This window comes from Apaloderma vittatum, unplaced genomic scaffold, assembly GCF_000703405.1.
Source record: "Apaloderma vittatum isolate BGI_N311 unplaced genomic scaffold, ASM70340v1 scaffold4284, whole genome shotgun sequence".
Classification (NCBI taxonomy): Eukaryota; Metazoa; Chordata; class Aves; order Trogoniformes; family Trogonidae; genus Apaloderma; species Apaloderma vittatum.
In genome coordinates, this window is record NW_009714183.1 from 19,918 (window position 1) to 32,388 (window position 12,471).

The 12,471-nt window shown below is 39.7% G+C and overlaps 1 protein-coding gene across 2 annotated transcripts in view; it reads left to right on the forward strand.

Annotated features, from left to right (window-relative positions):
• Nucleotides 1-514: 514 nt before the first annotated feature.
• Nucleotides 515-12,471, forward strand: part of FAM53A (family with sequence similarity 53, member A) — a 49,958-nt gene continuing 38,001 nt past the window's right edge. The window contains exons 1-3 of one of the 2 annotated variants that reach the window (XM_009868636.1): nt 515-767; nt 7,870-7,924; nt 10,305-11,107. In XM_009868636.1, the coding sequence (XP_009866938.1) occupies nt 690-767; nt 7,870-7,924; nt 10,305-11,107 (936 nt within the window). In that variant the 5' untranslated portion in view covers nt 515-689. The remainder of the gene's footprint in view (nt 768-7,869; nt 7,925-10,304; nt 11,108-12,471) is intronic. The other variant, XM_009868637.1, reaches the window with a different exon arrangement.

Below are 12,471 nucleotides of genomic sequence, written 5' to 3' on the forward strand. Positions count from 1 at the left end.
AAAAAAGGCAGGGAATATGTTAAAAGTAACTGAGGGTTTGGGAAGTGGATATAGCATTTCAACTACCCATGTTTCTGCCCTTTAAGAAGGATTTAGTGACGAAACAACATGGTAAAATATCTTGAAATGTAAATCTGTGTGTAGCTGCATCCTGTGTACAGTGTTCTGGGATTCTTGGCCAAGACTTTGGTAATAGTTTAAGTGTGGGAAAGCTTAAGTCTTCTGCTTTGGGTATACGTAGAATCACCTTAGTAGTAGGAAATGGTCAAAAAATATTGTGATCTTCACTACGTATGAGTCTCGTCTCCTTTCTGAAGTTGTAATCAATGAAAACTCCTATTGAGTGTTCTTTAATGGATAGAGATGTGTAATCTGAAATGACAGGCAGTAGCATTGGCTACAGATAGGCATAGTTGTATGAATGAATGGTCCAAACATGACTCCTATTATTCTAAGACTAGTTTTGGTGTACACAAGAAATTTTTCTGACTCTTTCTTTTCCCTTTTTCTGCTCCAATTTTACAGAAAATCAGACATGATACACTGACAGCATTTGGAAATAAACTTTGGCAATAAGATGGATGTGTAAATCTCTTGAAGCCGAAAAAGAAATGGCTCATGAGTATTGAAACAAGAGACCGAAGAGCCTCCAACACTTCTGTGAGAGCAGTGGAAAAGGAACGACTACCATGGTAACACTAATAACAGAAAAGCTGCAGAACCAGAGCTTGGATGATCTGACGTGTAAAACATACAATATTAATCTGGTAAGGAGCTACGAAAATAACATGTAATAAATGTGAAGTGCAAAGTAGATTAATAGTAACTTAAAACTGTGGAACAAGTCAGGAATGTAGATCAGCCAGTATGTAACTATTTAAGTTGGGGCTAATTTGCAAGGTAGGAGTTGTAAGTTGTTTCACTTTTTCTTTTTACAAATCTTACCTTGCAGAGTGATGCTTTCTTATCTTGCTGATCTCTTTAACCTTCCAGATTATTTTTAAATAATTAGTGAAAAGCCTGCCCTCTTAACAAAATGAAGTGTTCTAATGGCTGAAAAGAATTATCAAAGCTTCTCAGGCCACCGTGTAGGTAACTCTCAGCACTGGGCAGGAGGAGAGAGCAGGTTATAAGGTAAATACAGTTGAACTGAAAGGCAGGTTACTGGCTGCCAGGCTGTTGTTGATGCTGTTAGATCCTTACTTTATCAGTGTGTCAAGTGCCTGGTGCTTTGAAAAGTTTTGTAATATTTGCTGGTTTATTTTGTGCTGGTTTAATCTGTGGGTCTGTGGTGTAATTCAGACATGCTCTTTAGACACTGGGGACTCTATTCTCGTGCATTCTTGGTTGTGAAATGAGATTATCTAATCCAGAGTGAATAATGCAGAATAATCTCCTGTCAATTTTGGGTGCCCACCTGAGAACCCTGAGACTGTATTCTTCTTGTAATGCCCTAGCCTTGTTTCAATGACTTCAGTTGCAACGGCACCCTTCTACAGGTCAAAATTTATGATGTCGATGAGACACAAAAGTTTATTTTGACTAAATGTCCAAGTGTTGTTCAAATACAGTTCTGTTATTTTTTTTTAATAAATAGTGCAAGCATTGAAGCCAAAGCATGTTCAGTTACTTTAACAGTACAATTCTGCCTCCTTTTGACTCATGCTTAGCTGAATGCTTTCTTATTTATTTCACAAACCCAAATGAGGTGTGAAGCACATCCTGAATGCAGTAGGGTTTGTGCATAAGTACCTGCAATTCTCATGCGTGTGTGAAATGCTTGACCCTTTGTCCGATACTTTGTCCAGTAAGGATGTCTAATAGTCAATGTTAATGAAACAGTTTTATTCTTAAAACTGTAGTGGATCCATTTAGAGTTCTTCTAATCTGATAACTTGTTTTTACTGTATTCGCCTTAAATATGTGCAGTTCTTGAAAGGCAGATATAAGGCCTTGGAATAATGTGAACTATCTTAAAGTGCTTACTTGGCTTTCATTTATTTTGGCTAGCCTGATGAAGCACTTGAGATATGTAATTTGGAGGTGAATTTGCTGTATTCTTGAACTGCAGTCTCCTCACTTGTAACTAAACTCGGGGCCTGGGTGTGACCAAGGATGACCTGTAACCAGTAGCAGTGCTTGCCTCTGAACTTATCACAGCAGCTTCTAATTCTAGTTTTTGAAGCACTGAAGTCTGGAAACTGAGATGTCCTTTTACTGATAGTCACCGTAGCTTTTGGACTGGAGACTTATAGGAGCAGAAATGGATATATTACAGCTTTTACAATGTGTGAAGTCTAAACAGGAGTGTGTTGTCATGCTGTAAGGTGTCGCAGGTTGGTTATTTTTAATTCTTGTTCTTCTCTGTACTTAAAGTGTGAAGAGGAATAGGGTGGAAAATGGCAGATGTTGTCTTGTCAGTGGTTTTGTCCTCGCGTTTCTCCCGCTTTGGTTCTTTAATCCATCAAGTGACTGATTTTGTAGATGCTTTAGTTCTTGCAGAAAAAGGGGTTTGAGGCTGGGAACAGATTCTCTTTGTACACAATGGCAGCTTGAAAAAGCATGGAAATCAGTCAGGTGTGGAAATGGAGAAGCAAGTGTGAATAAAAGTATGCACTAGGTTGTTCCCTACTAAAAAAGATTCCTGGGAGCAAATGATGGCTTCTTGACTAAAATGTGAACCTAAAATGATGAAAACTACACTTTTCCTCTAGTAAAGACAACTGCTAAATTTTAATAAAGGAAAACAACTGCTATAGTGGGAGTCTTGAATCAGCTCTAGCACGTTTAGACTTTTTGGCAAGAAGTTCAGGTTAATGCTGTGGCTTCTAATAGTAACAGCAATTTAGAGCAATTCTGAAATGGCCTCGCCTGGGCCTTTCATTACTTGTGCTGGCACAAAGTTCTGTGGGGCCACGTGGTAAATCATCTTGTGAGCTGATGGAGGATTAAGACTAACCTTTCTGGGGTTAATGTTAACCCTTAGCAGTTTCATGATCCCTTTCCCAGTGCATCTGCACGAGTGCTTGTCTTGACACAAGTAGATAAAATAGCTGAGGAAAAACTATTCTATAATACAGCTCATAAATGAGGGTTATAAAAGAAAGAATAGCTCCTTTGAAGTTATTTACCTTCCAACTAGCCAAGCTGAACATAAAGGCAATATGTATAGGACACAGTATGCTTTTTCATTTGCGTAAGCTGTATGATGACCAAGTACATTTCTTTAACTGTTGCCTGAGTATGTTGTAAAATATTGGCTGTATCTTCTCCTACTGCTCTGCCTAACAACATGCTAATTTTCAAGCACTTGTTCGGCCAGTGCCTGCTCAGTGATGTTGTACAGTCTTGTGCCGCATATACCTTCTTGTAGGGCGGGGGAAACCAAAATAACAAAACCACCCACCCACAGATGGTTGGGCTTCCTGCTGTAGAAGCAGGAGGGTTGTCCCACGCTCTGATCTCAGGTGGGCACTGTAGGGCACAAGGTAGAAGAGTATCCCTCCTGGGCTGACTACCTTGCAGCAGTGAGATGTTCTGCAAGCGTGTTATGGCTTTCATGAATTGACAGCATCAGTTAATCAAATAAGTGGTCTCTTTCTTTAAACATAAAGAAATTTCTTCAGTCTCGAGGAGTTTTCTGTATGTTCTGGCTAAGCTTGTGCTCTTCTGGTATTTGTATAGCAGCTACTATTGGTTTGTGAAGCAACACTGTGTGAGATGCAAGACTTCAAGGTGTGGTATTAAGGAAGGAAATTGAGCATCTCCAGACAAGCGTTTGCGGAAGGAAGGAGCTCTGCTGTGAACCCTTTCTGTTCATGTGGGGTTTTATTATTTTTGATTTTTATGAAGCTGACTTGTGTTGAAAAACTTAAAATGGGGCTGACTTCCCTGGTTGGAGACCCTCTAGCCAAAATACTTGAGGGCCAAGTCTAAAAAGTGACCTCTTCGCATTCTGCAAAAAGGTCAAATGCTTCTCTTCAATACTTCCTATCTAGTCATATTTGGAGGATATTTTGTAGAGATGAAGATCTGGCATGGCCTATTCAGGCAATGAAAAGTCACATCTGTATGGTGGTGGTTAAATTAGTACTTTGGTAGTAAATGCTGGCTTTCCTGTGGTCTGGGAAGAAAGCTGATAAATTGGTGGAACTGGAAACTGGAGAAAATGCCTTGAAATCGAAGAAATTAATTTTAAGATTATGAAGATCAAGAGGTCCTGAGTATAGTGAGGGGGATAGTACTATGAAATTCTTAATGTAGTAAATTAGGGCATATGTAGAAGAGCAGCCAGAATTATTTTTGTTGCAGTTGTTTTTGCTAGCAGAGAACACTTTAAATTAGTGATGTAAGTTACAGTTCATTGTCAGTCTCACTTGTGTGCCTCTTCCATTTACTCAGTTCAGGACTAGGTGTCCTGTGTGAATATTTTAACAAAAGAGCAGCTGCTAAGACTCATTAAACCAAATGGAACTTGCAGCCCTGTCCTCAGTGTCCTACCATGCAATTCCATATGCACAAGAGGTTCTGCTTTTGAACGTTTCAAAGTCTGTCCACTTTCTTGCATGAAGCAAACAATTCCAACTTTAAGTGAAATGTGGTTTTTGTGTCCCGATCTTAAAATACGTTGGCACCCCCCCTAAAAAACTTCTCAAGAAGCACTGGATCTTCATGGGTATCATCATCAAGGCTGGGCTTCGCGAACAAAGATATGGGCAGGGCTCTACCCACGCTTGCTACAAGCGCGCTGATAGCTAAAAAGGCTGATGCAGGATAGGCAAGTCTGGTTGCAAAAGGCACAGTGGAGTCTCCTTAAGCAGTATTGGCGAGGCACGGTTCTTTCTGCGTTGTCTTTTCTCCTCGAGGCTAATTCTACGTGCGTTCTCAAAGGAGGCAGCAGCGTTAACGGTTGGTGTGTCTCCACATATGGGTATAATATCTGTTCAAAAAGCAGTAGTTAGAAGATGGACGTGTGTGACCTCCCAAGTTTCCTTTTCAGAAGAATGACCTTGTTGAATCATTTGGCTTTATGCCAAGGAAGATTTCCATCACACAGAGGGTAGCAGACTTCCCTGACAATGTTCTTAGCGATTGCAATCTCTTCTTGAGAGTAATCCCCAAAGCTCTTCATTCAGGAAGCTTCAGGTGGATCATAGCACAAAGGGGAATGAATGGGGGAGGGTAGAACATCGCCCGCACAGGGGAGCTGATAAACTGCTTCAGTGCCCTCTGACAGAGGTATCTAGAGGGACTTGTGTCATGTGCTGTACAGATAAAAAGATCCTCACTCATATAAAATTTACAGCCTGATGGCCTACGCAAGTTTGAACTTCCAGACATCATTAAAACGCAGTAATAAGAGTTTTAAAGTATTTTTAGTTTCAGTTATAGAAAGTCAAGTATATATTGTAAAGGAGAGTCTTATTTCAGTGCCTTGAGTTTTCCTGGAAATGGTGCAGCTTGCTGTCCCTTTTCTGCATGTGATGTCACATGTGACATTCTTAGAGAGGGATTTTGGTCTGAATTTCCCAAGAACTGGCACTTTTTTTTGGTAACATGACACGATTCTTTGTAAAATGGTCACTTAAGAACTTGCAAGTTGCAGTATGTCTGCACTGGACTTCACTAGAAGCTGATCAGCGCTGTGGACAAGGTTACTGTCTGTGTTCAGAGAACAACTGCAACGTTCTTGTAGTAGGGACGGACCGTGGAAGTCATCCTGCTTTTTCCGTGCCCCCTTGGAAAAATGCTTTCAGTGTTTTGCAGCTGTCAGAGATGGAGTAGTTTAGTCTCCACCTGACGGACAAGGCTTTTAGGATGAATAATGTGCAGGTAATTAACTCAGGCACTTATGAAGAGAACTTGGTTTAAAAATGCATTTGGTTGAAAACTATTTGTGAAAACTATTTGTAAAAACTAGGTAGCAGTCGAATAATTGCCACATGAAATGGTCCCTGAGGTTCTGCTCCTTCTAAAAGTCTGAGATCTGTCTGTATGAAGAGTCTTCTAATCACTCCTAATTATTATGTTATGCGTAAGTCATTCTTATTTCCCTTTTCCATGTGGTTCAAGATACATTAGGTTTAAGACTTTTTGACATGGAATTGTGTACCAAAAATGTGTTTTTCTTAGCTATTGGACAGTTGAATAGATTGGCATTGCCTTTCATTTGGGGAAAGCTGGAGAGGGAGGAATTTGAAAAACCTTATCTTTAAGACTCTAATTTGTTTCTCTGGGACAGCTGAAATGTAACTATTACTGTTATCTTAATGTACTCTTGTGGTCTGTGTTACCGTAGTAGCGGTTTAAAGTAACCGATCAATATTAGCTTTAGCTTTTTGAGTGTGTATACAACATAACTGGCAACTGCAGCTATGAAAAGCAAGCGAGTAAAAGTGGCTGCTGCTCCTGCTGTCAAGTTGCAGACGGTTTGAATAGGGCTAATTAACTGCAAATGTGATGGAGATTCAAACTTTGGGCTCCACTGTTTACTTAAAGTAGCCTTCTTTAAAAGGAAGTTAAAAATGCATGTGCAGATGCAAGGGTAAAGTAAAAATCAGATGGCTTGTCTCACGTGCAGATGTTGATAAAAATTAAGATTAAAAATGTGATTACTATCCTATCCTTTCATCAGTTCCATTATTTCCTCCTTCTAAAACAATACCACCAAGGGAATATTACTGTAGCTTAGCATTTGTATCTTATACATGGAGGTCAAGGATATAAAGTTATCACTAGCACTCTTTGTGTTGCTATACAGCAAGAAAGAAAAGCTTTGTAGCCCAAGGATGTTTGTTTAAAAATTGACTTTGTATCTGGAAAGGAAGTGCATGTACAATGCAGTCTTTTTTGGCTATACACAAAAAACAATGTTCACATAAAGTGTGTTGCTCTCTCTTTTAAAACAACCTTCCTCTCCATCCTGAGGTAGCGATGGGGGAATAAATAATGTCCCTTGGGCTCCGATGAATGTTTAAGCCATTTATTTGTAACTCTTCTTTAGCAGGCTGGATAGCAAGCTCTGTTCTTTGTCTGAAAAATGTAGACTATTTAAGAATGCCTTTGTAGTAATATTTTCTAGGTAAAAATAGTTGAAGTGTTGAATATTCTGCACACAAACTTAGCTTACTGTGCAGATGCTCCTGACTAAGCGTAGTCATAAATTCTGAGGCCCTTTACACACAAACTTTATTTTAAGCATGGTTTTTGCATCATTTCTGAGGAGCAAGCCACTACCAATAAACTGTGATTTCAAAAACTGAGTCTGCAAAAGTTGATTTTTGGATAGAAAAGACTTTTTTTATTTTTTTTTTAATGGCTTTTGTACTTTAAGGAATAAAGAAAGCCTTTTGTTACAATGATTCTTAAGAAAATGTAAAATACTAGCAAAGCCTGTGTTGGGCATTGTTTGTTCTGGGGACCCTTAAGAGTTTGTATAATTTAGATAGAGCTATTCCTCTCTTAATTTAAGATGAAGTGTTTTGCTTTTTACCATTAAGATTGAAAATAGAAACCCAATTGTCAGACTGTAATTTCCTCTCAACTGAACTGAGAATTGGATCAAAGCTTTTTCATTAAGAGTGAATTATCACTCTTAATTCTGCAGTTTATTCATATGGGGTCATGTTGCAACTCTTGAAACAGTTTGATACTTGGCAATATATCAGAAAACATTGCAAATAGTTAGATGCCAGAGGTTTTATTTAGAAAAATCAGCTGTTCAGGAATTTCTTCAAGATACCCAGCAAAACCCCGTCCTGCTAAAGATGGTGTTTGGTGCACATAGAGGGAAACTCAACACTGCATGCCGTCTCCCTGGGGTGTATGCTCTTTCATGCAGTTAAAACTTCTTTTTCTGATTAATTTCAGTACTCATCTGAGAAGCTGAACAAAAGTGGCAGCTTGTTCCCTTTCGAAATCAACGGTAAGTTCTTCAGAGACCGTAGCTGTGTTTTACAAAGGTAACTGGTATAGCGAGCAGCCTTTCTTTTGTAAATAAGGTGAGGGGGATGGAGCATGCTGTTGTAGAGCCTGCTGGTTTAAGCTGGTCTTTGAACAATACTGGGAATAGCTGGTTGTTAGTTTTGTACTTGTGATCTGCTTTGCATAGTAAAAGCCCTTGTAACACTTTTTGAGGGGTTCAATATCTGCTGTGGTGTACAGAAGCACAGCAATGCTGCTTTTCATGCTAGATGTCTCTTCAGGTTCCTCAACTCGCAGAAGCTCTCATGTCTTTACACACCTTTTGACATGCTTTGCCACATAGAATATCCAGCTTGATGCAAGCCATAAGTTGAAGTCCAGTGCCTTCATTCAAGCATTATTAGTTTTTTCCCCCTTGCCCCGGTTAGAATAAGAATAAATTTTATCTAATAAAAAATAAAATAGCCAGCTGTTAATATGTGAACTTTGTACTGCTTTATTAAGAGGTGGACTTGAAATTTTGCATGTTCTGTTGCGTCTTTAAGCGTGGAGGGCTTTTATTTGCTTTGTGGGATTCCCTGTAAAATGTGAATCTTGGTTTGTGTGAGGTTTCGAAAGGAAGTGGTATTTTATTTGAAATAACATTGTCATGTAAACAAAACACGTGTGCAACTTTTGATTTCTTTTTACAGGAAACTTTAAACCAACCTCCCAGCCTGGGAGAAAACTTCCGAAGGATTTTTTTTTAAAAAAAATTCAGCCTAGTCCAAGCTAGGAAATTGTCCTACAGTAGATGCTAGGAGTTTCAAACATTATCTGGATCCCATTGTGTGGACTCTTTTACTTGCATTGAGTTACGGATCGTCCCTGCCTTGAAGAGCTTACATGCTTAAGGCAAAGCACAGTATGTGGTTGTACCCATCTGAAAGAATGGAGGAGGGAGGACAGAGGAATTCTAATAAAACATGTTGTTTGAATAGGCCAGCTGTCTGCACAGTTAAATGATTTTGAGACAATAGGGTGTTCTTTAAATAAGATCCAAATAAACAGGATAATCCATGACATACTTTGGGCATGGAACATGTACAACTACTTGGGTTTGCAACTTTTAAAGCTGCTCTGCAAATCTTTTATCTGTTGATTACTCTAAAACTTAAACAGCCAAGTATGTGAATATACAAGTATTTAATGTTTAGGCTATATTTAGGTTCTTAAAATAGGCATAGGGAAGAACGCGGTATTTTAAGTATTCTTTCTTTAAGGCTGGAATAAGTGAAACTTACTTGGCTAATTAGTTTAAATTAGCAATTTTTCTAACCAAGCATGAAGCACTGTTAACTGGCCAATGGTTTTGCTGCTTTTCAATTTGCAAATCCAAAGTCTGCTGTAGTTCTTCTTACACTTCATTGTATAATGTGGAGGAACAGCTGTAAAATGTGCAGAATGTTCTCAAAGAAACGCTTCACAAAAGAGTGAGAGCTGGCAGACTGCTTTTAACCAGCATTGCCACTTCAGATGAGAAGTTGTGCGCTATGGGTTATGTCTGTATTTACAGTAAAACTTGCAGGAGGTTCTTAAGGGATACTTGTTTTATGCATTGAATTAAGATTTATTTCCCCCTCACACTACACTTTGTTCCCTTTTTTGCCTATATTCAATCTTCAGCCTGATTTAACTTTATACTGCTTCTAATTTAAAGCTTTTGACACCACAGAATGTGAGCATTACACTTTGAATATAGGCAAAAAAGGGAACAATCTTCAGCCTGATTTAACTTTATACTGCTTCTAATTTAAAGCTTTTGACACCACAGAATGTGAGCATCCACTTCTTGAAATTTTTTCTTTAGATGTTCTTAATAGAAAAGCGTAACAGCTAGATGAAGGACAGCAGTCTGTGAAGAGATTATCCTTTTATTATCTTTTATTAACAAAAAAACGAAAAAAACCCTCCACAATAAAGTCGTTTTCCTGGTGGGTTCTTACATTACTTGTTAATCCATTTTGGTTGTACCTTAGGTTGTTCACTGTCACAGGTTTTATTTGTGATATGTGCTATGCATTAGGAAACAGGTATGAAAGTTGTCCCTAGTGCTCGTTAAGAAACACAGTGCTACAATCTTTCACTATGCAGGAAGAAGCATTAACAAGGTACCTGTATACTGGATTGGCTGCTGAAATACTTCTTCATATTTCTGGAATTTTCTGTCTTTTTCAATATGAATACATAACTGTAGTGTGAAATTTTGATTAAGAACCTAGATATTTGTGCCTCATCCTCCTAAGCTTGAGTTGGATTCAAGGTTTTGCATTAAACTAGGTTTTTTAAAAAAATGTCTTTTCCTGTTCCATCTTTCACCTGTGTCTTTCTTTTGTTTTTAGAAGAGAGCCCTTGGAAAGCTTTAAATGGAGGTTGCCCAATTCAGACTGACACAACAAGGAATTCAGCTTACCCTTTCCCAGTGTGCCCGTTCAGCACCGGCACTGCCAGTAATGGCAGTCTGCAGTGGCAGCAGGAACCTTCCAGTACATCTATGGTGTCAGGATGGATAAGTGAATTAAACCTTAACGAAAACTCGGGTCAGCCCTTGGCACCACCAACGAAACGCCACTGTAGGTCCCTTTCTGAGCCAGATGAGCTGGCTCGCTGTCGGTCGCCGTGGAAGCCTGGCAATTCAAAGGTTTGGACTCCTGTGTCAAAGAGACGATGTAACAGCGGTGGTAGTGCTACCTTGCAACGCTGCAACAGCCACGGAAGTGCAACCTTACAGAGAAGCACAAGTATCAGCCTGCCACAAAACATACTGTCACTAAATAACGTCTTCACTATCACCAGCTTCAACACATCACCGGTACCCAGACCCTCCTCTGCCAGCAGTGGGTTCGTGGACAGTAGCGAGGGCAGCACAAGCTCGAGTACCCGCTGGAATTCTGGAGGCCCTTGTGACTTTAACCCAAGGCGCCGCCTCTCCCTCTCCCAGGAGCACATCACCGAGACGGGAAATCTCTTGCCTTCAGCCAACAGCACTCCCACCTCCACACCCGAGCTCAGCCGGCGGCAGGGCTTGTTGCGATGCCGCTCTCAGCCTTGCGTTCTGAATGAAAAGAAGAGCCGGCTAAAGCGCAGACGGGAGGAGGATGTACGATGGAACAGACCATCGTTAGACTTTTTTAAAATGACACGGGTGAGATTTTACTTTCCTCAAGTGTGTGATGGGAACTCTTGCAGAAAGGCTGTTTCTAGATAAACCTGACTAATTTGTAGTTGTTATAGGTTTGCTTGTGTTCTTGTACTAATATGTATCACCTTCAGCAGGCTGTTTGTACTTGCTGCTAGTGCTGTATTCTGTAGCAACTTCTTTACTTTTGCCTCCCAAAGCCACTTCCTGAAGTCCAGTCTGCTTGATAGAGAGTACAAAGCTAGGAAAAGATGCTCGAAGCAGAGGCCAGAGCAAAATTGTTTTTAAAATACAAGGAAACTGTGGAGAGGTGGGGGTAGACAGAGTAGCAAAAAAGTTATGCCCCTGTGTTCTAAGTAATTTTGGTGCAAATCTGGTTGCTTAAGCTTCCCTTTACAGTTTAAGTAATTCCAAAAAGCTATATAAAAGCAAGCAAACCCCTATATAAATGAACTAACTAAAGAATTGACTAATAATCAGTCAGATATAGTGGTCCTAATATAGCAACTGCAGGTGCTCCAGCTCAGTGGAGGTGTTTTATTCAAGTTACTCAGAATTCTACTTCCCTCCTCATGTGGGAGCGAAGGTGCTGAGTTAAAAACTGCTGAACTTCCATTCATGCCTGTATTTTGCATGTAGTACGAACGCATGTACACAGCTCATTTTTCAAAGCTTCTGTGTCCACAGAGGCAACTGCTACATTTAAAGCTGAAGATGCTCTTATAGTTTCCGTAGATGTAAAATGGAGCCTTATGTTATGGTGAAAATGCTTCATGCCTGTGAGAACACATTCATACTGCCTTCAGTAGATAACAAACTCGGGAGGTTTGTGTGAGTAGATATGTTATGAGTAGAGGGGAGGAGGCGGTTTGCAGAAGTAGCAATAAAATGTAAGGAGAGGAAGTAGTTCTGCACCAGTGTCCCTGCATTTGATGCACTGTGCAAAAGAAAAGCTGATTAGAGTGGGATGCTGACTAAAACATCCAATCTCAATAAGCTCTACATAAAAATGTGCTAGGAAAAATACTAGTTAAGATGCTGGAACTGAGCTGTCTATTGTGGGATATTCACTTGGTTAACTAGTTTATGTCCACTTTGCTTAGCTAGAAGTCTGTATGGTGATATCTGACCATCTCTTATACCTTTGTCAGGCAATGTGTAGCTTAAAAGACTTTCTTCTTTAAAAACACAGCTTTCGATGAAGCTGTGGGGTAGGCAGTCGGTTTGCAAGCCGTGCAGAATGATCTGTTTGCCTAATGACCAGATAACCAGGTCTGTTCTAGATATGATTAGACACTGTTCTGCATTCTGGTTAAGACGCAAGTTTACTAGTTAGCTAATCAGATTTTGCCTGTTTCTCTGTGTTAATC